We start from the raw sequence: 13,306 nt of genomic DNA, 5'->3' as shown, positions 1-13,306 counted from the left end.
ATGCATTGACTTCCCTGACAGGTATGAAACCTGCAGAATTAAAGGGATTTAGCCAAAATGTGGGTAGTGCATTGGCAATTCTAGTGCAAACATGGAGAAACAGGGGTTGTAGTAAGAGGTAAACAAAGCGCACTGATGTTTCAAAGCATCAAAGACAGGTAATCATAGCAATCACATGATGTGATCAAATTGCTATCTATACTGAAAAAGGAGGAAACAATAAAAGTCCCTAAATATCTACAAAACAGTGAGTTGGAGAGAAGGTTTTAGGGCCCTTAATTCAGAAAAAAAGATTAAATTCTGTATACAAAAGATTATGTAAGTAGATTCTTATATCACTCTGAAGCAAATACAGTCATAAATTTTGCTTAAAATTCTGCAAGTTCCTCAGGTTATGGATCGGAAAGATAAATAATGGTTATTTCCATGAATTCTTGTCTGCCTTTGACCTCCATTTATAAAATTAGTAGGTGAAATTAGATAATTTTTTTAATTAATCAGCATTTTATGTCCCAAAATTGGAAAAAAGGAGCATAGAAACATTCACATGAGCTGAAAATTAAATAAGAGTCAATAATAGAAGAGTAACAATAAATATCAGTATATTAAAGAGTCTATTTGACTAAAAACAGGCTTTGATTTTAGGCATGGAGAAAGCCCAGCATTCTTGAGAATTAATCACAGGCTGATGTTTCAGCTCACGAAGTGTTAACTGTTTCCTTTGCTCCAAACTGGTGAGAGCATAGCTTAAACTCTGCAATCACTGGAGGTCTTTTTGTTCAAAGACAGATACAGTTTGAATTTTGGAAATGTTTTAGTGGAACAACAGTGCCCACAGATTGAAGCCATTAATGTGGAGAAACATTACAAGAGGCTGATAAGCCCCCTGACCCAAAAAGACGTCTATGGAGAGTCCAATGGAGGAGCCTCTCGTGCCACGCTATTTACATCAAGGATGCTGTAAACAGGTATTTCCAGCAGGGACAGCACCTGGGCTGTGCTGTCCACAGGAAAAGCCAAGGCTGGAGAATACTTAGAAGTAGACTAAATGAAACATTCAGATATGCAGTACAACTAAAAGGTATAATTCATCTTTTCCTTCTCTCATTTCTTGGTAGCTGTAAGGCACCTCCCGAAACATAGGACTCGAAGGACAGCTTGTAAGAACCATGTCCGAGGATGGAGATGGAGTTTATCAACAGCCGGGTCAGAGGTGGATCCGGATCTTACCAGAAGCATGCCTCCGAGTTGTCATTCCTCTTGTAAATGTAGGCAGATTCCCAGGTTGTGGTTTTGAATGGCAGATGAGATTCTTGCCAAAAATAATAGAAGAATCCATTCAATTTCCTGGCTGGGGTCAGAAGGCGGGTTAGGAATACTTTGTAGTCACAGGACAGTCCGAAACTCCCTACAGAGATCAGAGGCATGCTCAGTATTGTTTCAACTCTGAAGGGAGAGACAAGAGGACAAGTCTGAATGGATTGCTGTCGCACCAAAGCAGCTACCACATGATTTCCATCCTCAGCTCCCTCTCCTCTGGTGCCCTGCATTAGTTTAACAGCAATTTGAACCTGAAACAGAAGGCTCCTCAAGTACACAAGCAGATTTCAAGTCAGTATTGGCACTGAAAAGCCCTGTTGAACTGGCCCAGGCAGCTTCTCTCACTGCCCCCAGTTCCCCGTGCCCTTTTGCGTACCGTGCACCATTTCAGCCCAAGGGCTGTGACAGGAGTCCGAAGGCTCAAGGACCCGTCCGATTCTGCTCCCTGGCTGCCATTAACATGGGATGGATTTGATCTCTTTACTGGGGCAGGGCTGGAGGGTGACAGTTTTTTGCCACCAAAAAAGCTGCACTCTTACAACTCAAAGGAAAAGTCTTTTAGTTTCACTATGGCATATTTTAGGAGCTGTACAACAACAGCAGTCGGGGAGAAAACTAAGGCAACCCTCTGCTGGCAGGGCATTTGTAAACTGCTGTAAAGTAAGGCATTTGTTCTGACTTGCAAAGCTATTGCACCTTGGGCAAAAGCCAGCTGCCTGTTCGTTAGTGTTCTGCATTGCTTTGCATAACCTTCCACTATTCATACTTTTTACTGATTTAACTGTGTCAGAGTCCGAGGAAAAGACTTTGGCATCATTCTGGGCAGCTCCATATCCAGCAGATAGAAAAACAAACATAAACTTAGGAGGCACAATAAATAAAATGGGGTACATCATTGCATAATATTTTACCATAATCCTATACATATGTAAGACCTATTCTTTTGATTCTTCTATAAATCAATCACATGCATTCACCAGTAACTTTGTATTCCCTTCTGGTCATGCCATCAAAGAAAAGTACAGAGCTAAAAGCAGATAAATCTTGAGGTAAAAATGTCTCAATCTTCCCAGTATCTCTCAGTGAAACCAAAAGGCTACCAAAGTTTACATGGGTAACAATATGGATTTGTATGTCATGATTTATGCTAGAAGTCTGCAGATTCAGCTAACATTTTTCCTATTATCTGAGAATGAACATATCAATGAATAATATAATACAGAATAGAATCATACAGGTTCTTGTGTAATACGATAGTAGAGAGACTCATTCTTCAGGAGTGCTTCTTGAGGCAGAATAGTTAGGATGAAACTGGCTGCTCTAAACACTCTTCACTGAAGATCGTTGGGTTTTTTGGATCTTCTCTTGACACATGTAACTCAGGCCCCTCTCAATGACTGAACATCCACCCAGAAGGACCCCTGTTGCTGCAGTGCTCTGATGTCTGCATGCCACGAGCTAACATCTCTTTCCCGCTGCAGTTGTTGAAGAGTTAGGTCTTTTGAGACCTCAATCAATCAATTAATTTACTGTCAGCAACTAGAAGAGTCTCCCTGCTAGCAATGGGATTTCATCAATCATTTCATCAAAGAGGATTTTCTTCTCTCTACCAAACATAGTGGCTATGCATAGGAGTCTTACTGGCTCGACTGTAGACCTCAAGGTGTCTGATATATCCTAAACCCCAATGTTTCTGCTGGCCTATTGTACACAAAGCAACTTTGTTCATCAGTTGATATCTTTAACATCACAACATTAGGGGGAAGAGGCAGTACTTACGAGACCATTTGGTAGGTGGCATAAGTGCAAGCAGGTCCTATGACAACACAGCCAAGTTGGCCAGTATTCTGCAAGGGATCAGAAAGGGTCAGTAATGGGGACAGTGCAAAGGACTGGCAGAGAGAGGAGGATGGGAGAATGAGGAAAACTTTAGGATTTGAGAAGGAGTTGCGGAAGTTACCCAGCAAAAGCAAGAACAGAGCAGCAAAGGTGCAGCAGAAAGATTCAAAGAACAAACGTAGAGCAGAGGAGGGAGGAATCACAGAAAGCTAAGAAAAGGCAGAGGACAGAATAATGCCTGCGAATATGACCTTCATTAAGAGACAGAGAGCAAATGAGGATTAAAAGGATTAAAACGATGCAATTGTTACAATTGCACGCATGAAATTATACACCTCAGCAGTGCTTGCACTTGCAGAAGACTGAGGGGCTGGAATTACAAGATACTGTGTATCAGAAAAACAATTAGTTATATGCATATGAAGCCTGTATGAAAAAAAATCCTTCCATGACCACCAAATGATGCCTGACTAGTAGCTTTGTGTGTCATGAGGGACTATAGCATGTGCTCATACATTGGTAGATTTGAGAATTCACATTGGATTGACAAAGCTTCACTTAGAGGTGACAGTTATTAGACATGAGAAAATCCACCAAAACATGGCTTCTTTACAAGAAGCTTTTCCCCGCATTAGAGTATTTACATAGTTTCTCCCACGTGACTTCTGTGCTTTCTAGTGAGAAGTGAGCATTTCATCTTTGCCCTCTGGGCACAGTTCTGTATGCATTTTTTTGGTATCAGTGCCAGCCTAATAATCTCTCTGTCTGCATGTTCCCATCCTTGCGCAGCTCTCTCCTTTGTGTACTTGTATAAACTGGTGGTGAACCAGATCAGGGTCCGATCCAGTTGGAAATGGACCTTATTGCTCTGCTTGGGCTATTTGAGTGTTTGGGTTTGTTTGGTTGTGGTCAGTTGTTGTGGGTTTTTGATAGATTGCTTTGGCTATGTGGTCACACAAAGAGCTGTGCAGATATAAAAAAAGAGGACAGCTTAAGCGTAGGAAAAGGAGCCCGAAGTGGAAGGCTGCTTTTGCTGGCAATGACACCAAGTGTCTAATGACAGCCTCTGGGAAGCATTCATAGAATCTCTCTCCAGCATTTGCCTGCTTGTCTTCACAAAATGTACAGGAACGTCTTCTCTTTGAAAACTTCACTTCCCTGTCAAATTTGTTTGGAACTTATCAACACGATCAAAAGTTAAAAAGGAAAGACAGGGACACACATACGCACACACACGCAGAAAGAAAAAAGTCTTGTCATCTTAGGAAATCAACTTAAAGAAGCCTGCTACTCACATAAATGTCCCTGATGAGCTCCACACCTTCACAAGTGCTGGTAGGACAGCCTTTTGAGACATAGAATGGTGAGGTAAAGTTGTGGAAGGTGGCATTGACTGAAACATTTGTTCCTGTAACACAAATGTAAAAGAAAATAGCACCATGAGTTGCAAATAACCACTAATACACTGTATCCCTCTTCTTCTGACACAGGTCTGAGCAGTCTTATGCTAGGATGTCTCCCACCAAAAAGCTGCTACAAAGTCCACCTACCATCTAACCCCCACTACCTAGGATAAGACTGTAAAATTTGCTCCAGTGTGGACTGCTGACTTCTGCCAAGCGTTAGTACTATCAGTACAAAGTACTTTTAAGGCTGGCCATTATTAGATACATTTTTTAAGGCTCTGTAGGAAGTAACTGAGAGACTACTTTCCAATAGAATTGGACAAAACCACTTCAACTAGAGGGCAGAGAGGGAATAGTTACCATTTCTTTGGAACCTCTTCTTCCTATGATATTCAGGAGAGTGACAGTAGATTAGTGATATTGAAAGGAGCGGTAAGATATCAAAAGAAACAAAGGCATCACCTGCAGTGACTCTAAATGAGGAAAAAACATACAGACTACAGAATCTTCACACTTCAAATCATAATGTGATGAACAGATGGGGTCAAGAGGAAAATTATTTTCAGAAAGTAGAGGCTAATCCAGCCATGGGAGGAAGCAAGGGCATCCCAGTTACTGCACTAGTTGGATCACTGGTCTTGTGTGATTCAGTTCAGCAATTCCCATGTTCCCAATCCCAACTGAACATTTCCAGAAACGCGTGCAGGGAGAGTCTGCCCAGACACCATGAAAGGAAATATGGTTCTGCCCATCTGTAGAGCGCTTCTGTTTTTACAGAGGGAGGTCATTATTTCTGTAAGATCTACATAAGGCGAATGGACAGGCAAGGAGCCTGTCTGAGGAGCAGTTTGCAGAAGGTCAGACGAGTAGAAAGCTGTGACACAAAGTCTGACAAGAAACCACAGCAGGAGACAGATAACCAACACCCATTGCCTTACCTGCCATCTGTAATTCATTTTGTACCCTTTTCAAGGCTTTCTCCACAGCTAGTTTCAAATTATCAGTATTTGATGGCAAGTCCGAGTAATTCATGAGCATCACATTGATCACATAACTGTTGTTGCTACACTCATTTGAACCAACTTGCTGCAGCAGCCGGAGCGAGAAAAACAAAGGCCAAAGGGCCAGACACAAAATCTGTTGCTTCATTATTACTCAGTTTAGGCCCATTGTGCGTGCTCTCTCTTTTCTTTTTCTCTTCCAGCCCTCTTTCCTTCAGATACTTTACATTGGTTTTGTTCCTGGATACGACGAAAGAGATCTCCACGCTGTAGATTCGAAGACAGGCTGCACGATCCTTCTCTCAGGCACTTCCCTATCCCCCTCCCTGCCTTCACCTCTGCCCGTCCCTCCAGTCTACTAGGTGGCACTTCTGTTGGTGAAAAACTAGCAACAGCAAAACTCAGGAAAGGAGAGAGGCTAAAGGTTGCTGTGAATGTTTGCTCCCGGAAAGGCTGAGGCTATAAAACTGAAACATTACCTGAAACTGTGCCTGATAAGGGCACTAACTCTTCATCACAGGGATGAGCTGAGAGAAGGAAGGGGAGAGGACAAATGAGCTGTAAAGACGACTCTTTAAAATGGAAATAAAATACAAGGTCCGTTAAAGCCTAGAGGAAAACAGATGGTTACTTCATGTTTGCGTTGCCCTACATCTCTGGTTACATTGCCACGCCATCTCTACTGGCTGGGCTCATAAATCAAGGGTATATTGTCTTCTGTGATAAGTTACCAATTTCATTGCTTTAGCTTTTACCATCGAAGCCCTTTTTGTATTGGCAAAAATGTCTGCCTTTCAGTCCTCCAGACCAAATCCTATGTTTCTACTTACAGAGCGGACTCAGCACAAAGGTTTTCTGTTCGTACTCACCCAGCATCGCGCACCAAAGCACCCCAGTTCTGCCTGAGACACATTGCTCCCAGGCAGCACAGGTCTCATAGCCCATTCCCACCTTGTCAGATGGCTCCTCAAATGGGGGCCCAACATATTTATACTTTATGTCATGCAACCTCCTGCATCAGGTAGGATTAGCAAAGCTGAAGGCTACATCTCAGACCTGTGGGACCAAGGCTAAATTATAAATGGCATCACTAAAAGGCACGCACTAACAGACACCACGGTATTGCTCCTGGGTAGGGCTCTTGAGCTTTCCTGGGTATATTTCCTGATAATGGTCTCAGGAAGGTAGGTAGAATGAAGGGAAGACAAAAATACCACAAGCTTTCTGGATAAGTCTGGGCACAAAGGAGAACTGCAAGATAAAAGGAATCAACAGACAAATTTAAACAAAGTACTGAGTGTGATTGGTCTGAATTTGGGGTGTTTGTGCACACCTACAGCAGCTTCTTTTTTTTCTTGTGAAACCTGGACTGAGATCATCAGATAATCAATTGGTTTACTTTTATTACCTTCCTGAAATAATTTTAAGACAAACCAGAAAAATAATCAGCAACAGTGTAAGTAATTGATTTTGGTATAAAAAAGAACGGCAATTCCATGGCTTCTTTCAAAGCCTGTATTTAAAAGGTGTTGAATACACTTCAAATATATTTGCACAGACTTTTTACATGATCCTATTTTAATACCAAATAATTATTGCTTGAATCTTTCTTATACCCAGCAACAGAGGAGACAATGAGGCAGTATTTAAGAGCAGACCTTGAACACCTCAGCATATCTAACCTAGCATTTGTAATTAGTAACACAGTAATTCTAAATTAGCAGTCTGTCATGTAAACATGTGGACTAGTATGGCTGGCTAGAAACACAGACTGAGAATGGAATATAGCTTTTCATGCTGAGATCATCTGCTCATTGCTGCCCCGTTTTATAGGTATTTACGAAGTCCTTGAAACTTATCCCATGTAAGTCAATAAGAGATTTGTCATTAACTTCAGCAGAGCAAGATTTACTTTTTATATTCTCCTCAGCCTATCTGAGAGAAACGGTTAGCTGTTTGTGGATCATGCAAGTAGAACTATTTTACATTGCTGGTCACATAGGAAATATGCAACGGCACTTAGGTCTCCCTGATTTTGTATCTATTCATGTATTTATTTGGTTTTCATAGAATGTTAAAAACGTCCTTTAAAAACAAAAGGTAGAATCAACTATAGCCTTGGCACAGCTTTTCTTTTTACCCTCTCCCTTACCCCCTGCTTTGACTGTACCACAGGGAGTCCCCAGTCAGAGCACGTGATAAATAAGTTGTTGACCTCTCAACTTTTTAATTACCCGGTGTGTGTAGTGTCTCAGTGTCAAGTCCCATGACGGGAGCATGCCTTGACCATCAGGTGATGTGGAGCAGGAGGGAGGGTGCAGGAGGCTCTCGCTGGGTTGAGGCAAGCGCTCCCTGGAACCATCAGAACACCACACTTTCCCTTGTACCTTGGGGCTTTGCACATCAGACACAGTTGCCTGGCAGACTGATCAGTAATATCTGCTTCATGGCATAAGAGAGACAAAAGAAAAGCTGTGGCATTGTGCTGTAAAAGTGAGAGTTACTGATGAAGGTGAGAGTGGAGAGAAGAAAAAGTAGGTGAGTGAGTCATACATGTAAAGCCCAAAATTTGATGGGCCTGCCACAAGCAAAAGGAAAAACCTCTGTATATTTGTGTTTGTTGCTGCCTGTGCCTGAGGGATCTTTAGTCCAGGGAATAGAAGAGGGGACTCCATTCATAGTGCCCTGGCTGCAGAATGAAGCTAAGCTCCCAAGGATCCCAGCCAACTTCACCTAATTCTTTTGTAATGTCTGATCTAGCAGTCTGTAAAACCAAGAGGTTACCAGTGATAGAAACCTGCCAGACGCCTAAAAAAATCTTCCATATCTCTTCAGAGCACTGTCCCTGCTGTCTCAGTAACTTTTCTCCAACCGTGAGCCAGCTCTCACACTTCGAAGATTAGTCAGGGAAGGATACAGTTCAGAAACCCAGAAGTCAAATTATGTGTCAGAGGAAAGAAAAAAATAAGCTTTTTGACTTCTACAGGGGACTACAGCTTTACTCAGAAATAGTCTTGCAACAGAACTACAAATAATGGGAGCATCCTGAAGGCAGTGCAAATGACTCTGCCTTCCCCTGAAAGAACGTGATGACATGGAGAAGCAGAGCAAGAGACTCAAATACTGGGAATATACTGCCTAAGGTAACCTCTCCTGACACCCCCAGGATAAGCCACAAAATTTATCCCCAAAACGTCTTTAAAGTACATTTTCTAGAAATACTTATTCTCTCTTAAAAGAGTTGAGGTTTAATCGTCTTCTAAGGAATAAGGTGATAAGAAACTGCGTCTGATGTCCCCGGTGCATTTTTTCTAGCTGTGGCTTCTAGGCATCAGCTACTGTTACCGTAGTGTCAGAGAGGTAACAAAGATCCCAGCATTAAATATTTTCACCATGTGTAAGTATCTATCCAAAGAGTCAGTTCTTAGTTGTACATCAGTTTGAGTACCTCATCTTTGTAATCCTAGCATTATTAACAGCAGATGGAGGTCTCCCCTTGAATCTTTGAATATAAACCCCTTAGTTTATCACTTATTCTGCCTTCAGAAGCACAGGGACAATTAAGATTCACATAGGCAGGCCCTGTATTTATTTGTCTGAAGACAAAATTCAATCCCTCACCAACAACAATAATACCTGTGCATATATTGCATAGCTACAAAACACCATAATGGTCTCTGTGGGTGTTTTTATAATCTGTGTTAGATTAGAAATACCAACTCAAATTAACTCACCAGAGAACTGTATCATTGGTTTTAGCGAAAAGTGATTTTTAGTGTCTGATTCTACAGCACTATTTGTTTGTTTTGCCCTCTGTTTTATTAGGTAATAAACAACCAGATATTATAGGGTGTATTTGAAACAGATAATCAGCACTGACTTCCTGATCTAAAACTAAAACTACTCTGAGAGGTTCTCTGAGTCTTCTGGAATAGTCAGAGACACAAAGACAGAAAAAGAAACCAGAAGATCAAAAAACCCAAAGAGTTGTTCCTTTAAGTGTTTCAGCCTATATAAGATTATGCTCTACAGAACATTTTCCAGTCCATTTCTAATGGCCTGTGTGACACAGCTTTCCTCATTTCAATGGCTTCTTTTTTGTACAGAGCCTGAGAGTCCTGAAAAATGGGGATAATAGGCCAACCTGGGCATCACACAGTCCCTTTGCTTGGCCAGATCATATTGTAACAGTGAAACCGTATTCAGAACAAGGCACTGTGGATCTCCCAATACCTTCACCACAGTCAGTTTTAGGATCTTTTCACCGGCATGTAGCCTAATTTCTCTTTTACTTAATTATAGATCATTATTTCCACTTGACCACTCAGAGAGGAGAAAACAGAGAGAAGATATGGAATGAAAATTTCGGAAAGCTCAGAAGAGACAGAGTTACGTCAAAGTATCAGCTGCCCCCAGCCAGTCAAATTACTACAGTGGAAGGTGGCACCAGTAGTCCTAGTAAGTCTGAAGACAATGTAGACATTTTGTCACCTCATCTTCAATTTCTTTGGTACAAAAGACAACCAATGTAGCATTTTTCAAGCAACTATTTTGTAAAGGAACATGCATTGTGATACAATTGTCTTCTTTTGCAGAATAAAATATTTTTACAGTGTCCTTTAAAATGGATTTTTTTCCTACTTATTTACCACAATTATTTATTTTCTCAGTGTCATTTAATTATGATTGTTATGATCAACTTACGAGTTTCACAATTGCACATTATTTTTTATTTTCTCCAGAGCTGGGAACTTTGATATTACACAAGAATCTGAGATTCCATTAAAATAAAAGAGATGCTGCAAGTCTCCAATGTTGCAAGATTGGGAAATGTGAAGACAGGACATTTTTTAAAAAATCTGAAAAGTTATGTAAATAAAAAGAACAGCAGATGCATTTATGTATTTAACTGTCACTTAAAAAACAAATTTCCTCGGTTTCAGTGGCCATGCCTATGTTTTTGAATAAATGAGGTTGTCAATATTGTTTCTGTAAAATACAGAAATTTCAATATGAAACTTGCATAGACATTATATGTTGTAGCAGTTGATCCTATTTAGCCAACAGGATAAATGCAGAACAACTTCAAACAATGTTGTTTTCAAGTTCTGTCCATGATTACTAAGCCTGATTCCAAAATATTTTGATTGTCTGTGGCTTTAACAGCTTTGACCCTGTCTTTAAAAGGATGTAGAAAATCAAGTTGAAGAAAAATAAAATAGAAATGTTTCAATTTCCTTTTCTCCTCAATTTTCTTAGAGGTTGGAATCACAAATGTGATTACAGACAGAAAAGAAAACATTACAGTACTGTAATGTCTGTGTTTATTTAATGTCAGTAACTTACAGGTCTAGATCATATAGTATAAAGATGTCTTCTTTAATTTTCAATATTACAGAGAGAACCAAGGACCTGAAATAATTTTTTTCTGTGTTTTTAATTATTTTTACAATATTTCTACTATCCAGATTTAGAAGCCAGTAGTGTAAATGATGACAAACATAGCTGTATATTATACCTACATAGTGGCTGTATACATGTATAGAGTATACATGTACAGCAGCTGCATAGCAGCTATGTTGACTCTTCAGAGCTGATCTTTTTTTTCTCATTTACTACACAAGAACATAAAGAAACACTTTACAAACATTTTTCTTTGTGACTGAAACTATCTACTGATAAAGAACAAGCCTGTAAAACAGCATGCAAATATGTGGGTCATGTGTTGTGTAATCCTGATAGTACATAATGATCCTGATCACGTACAGCTCCTGATAAAGTAGAAGTCGTCGTTATATTGCCATTCCCATGGGTTATAAAGAGTTTAGGTCTGTTCTTGGAGTTCACAGTTGCTGCCACAGATTAGAGTGGAATTACATTGCAGAGCACGGACTGTTCTCATCAGAAGTTAGCAATCTAGCAAGAGGAAAACTACAGACAAGGATAAGAAAAGTTGTAATTGGAATGACATCACACTACCAGCAGCTCAGGTGGCGGCCCTACCTTCTCATTGATCTGTGTTGCCACATACCAGAAGATGAAGCTAAGTATATGATGTATTATAAATATCTAGCTCAATTAAGACAGTCTTCTTCGTTTTAACCCTTCCCCAACACATACACACTTTGAAGAGAATGTTATTCATCCATCTAACTTGTATACTACCAAAAGAAAATAGTAAGATGCCTTTCTGCTTAACTGCTGATTTTGTACTCTTTCTCTAAAGGGTTTTGTTTCCAGAGTGACAGGCCATATTTTTCTTTTCAGCGTAACAGTTAGCCTCTGTTCTAGACTCATCAGGATACAGCTCTGTCAAGTGACAAATGTAAGCTATCTGTAATGTGCAAACATCTGTTCTGGTTTTCCTTACAAAGGTAAATGGCTCAAGTGTGTAATAATTTATGTCTTGGATACATACTTCAGTTTCCTTAAATGCTTTTTATTAAACGTAATACATGTCTATACTATGTGATGGGAAGGAGTTATGAGATCTTCAAGTTAGTGCACACTTGATCCTGTAAATCCATATGGCAGTGGAATACCGTGCGGATATACCAGCACATGTCCTGGACCAGTCCAACTGCATTCTCTGGGACGTAGCCCTTGCCAATGATGTGGCTTTCTGGCTTGGGTAAGTTTGTGCGGATCCAGCTAATCATGCATTGTGTTTTCAGTTCTGATACTGACTTGTGCTGGATCAGCAGATTGTCTCGCCTGCTGTCCCTTGGTTCTACATACATAAATTTCTGAAAACTTACCTAAATGTGATGCTGAAATCCAATACAAAGACAGCTTTTAAGTTACTTTTATTAACTTGACTGAATCTTTATGACAGGTTGGGTGCTGAAAGTATCAGGAAAATTCTGAAGGTGCAGTTCCCATAAAGCCATACAACCACAGACATAAACACCAGTGGAAACTAAAGAAAGAGGTTCCCCTCACAAAATAAACATAAAAATTAAGATTTTTTGTTTCACTGTTTGGAGGTCTTTAATTGACATGACTGTTGTTTGCATTCTTGAGCTGGGCAATAGAGACATGACAAGATGCACTGGTTTTGGCTGGGATAGAGCTAATTTTTTTCATAGTAGTAGCTAGTAGCTAGTAGTAGCTAGTATGAGGCTATGTTTTGGATTTGGGCTGAAGACAGTGTTGATAATACAGGGATATTTTAGTTACTGCTGAGCAGTCCTTACACAGAGTCAAATCCTTTTCTGCTCCTCACACCACCCCACCAGTGAGCAGGCTGGGGGTGCACAAGACATTGGGAGGGGACACAGCTGGGACAGCTGACCCCAACTGACCAAAGGAATATTCCATACTGTGTGATGTCATGCTTAGCATAAAAAGCTGGAGGAAGAAGGTGGCGGGGGGCGGGGGGGGGATGTTCAGAGTGATGGCATTTGTCTTCCCAAGTAACTGTTATGTGTGATAGAGCCCTGCTTTCCTGGAGATGGCTGAACACCTGCCTGACAATGGGAAGTAGCGAATGAAGTCCTTATTTTCCTTTGCTTGTGTATATGGCTTTTGTTTTACCTATTAAACTATCTTTGTCTCAACCCACAAGTTTTTCCTCACTTTTACTCTTCCGATTCTCTCCCCCATCGCACCAGGGGAGAGTGAGTGGGGGGCTGTATGGTACTTAGTTGCTGGCTGGGGTTAAACCATGACAGAAGAGCATTAAACATGCACATGACCTGTCAGCTCTGCAGGATGGTCTACGCTGACAACTTACATATT

At 40.6% G+C, this 13,306-nt stretch overlaps 1 protein-coding gene across 1 annotated transcript in view; it reads right to left on the bottom strand.

The window, feature by feature from the left end:
* The window catches only part of GUCY2C (guanylate cyclase 2C), a 42,706-nt gene extending 37,072 nt beyond the window's left edge, over nt 1-5,634 (bottom strand). The window contains exons 1-4 of the mRNA XM_063323835.1: nt 5,504-5,634; nt 4,455-4,567; nt 3,100-3,167; nt 1,231-1,446 (exon numbers count right to left, since the gene is read on the bottom strand). Of these exons, the coding sequence (XP_063179905.1) occupies nt 1,231-1,446; nt 3,100-3,167; nt 4,455-4,567; nt 5,504-5,603 (497 nt within the window). The 5' untranslated portion in view covers nt 5,604-5,634. The remainder of the gene's footprint in view (nt 1-1,230; nt 1,447-3,099; nt 3,168-4,454; nt 4,568-5,503) is intronic.
* Between the last annotated feature and the right edge of the window lie 7,672 nt (nt 5,635-13,306).

This window comes from Chroicocephalus ridibundus, chromosome 1, assembly GCF_963924245.1.
Source record: "Chroicocephalus ridibundus chromosome 1, bChrRid1.1, whole genome shotgun sequence".
Classification (NCBI taxonomy): Eukaryota; Metazoa; Chordata; class Aves; order Charadriiformes; family Laridae; genus Chroicocephalus; species Chroicocephalus ridibundus.
The sequence above is the reverse complement of the archived record's forward strand: the minus strand, read 5'-3'. Positions and strand labels throughout refer to the sequence as shown.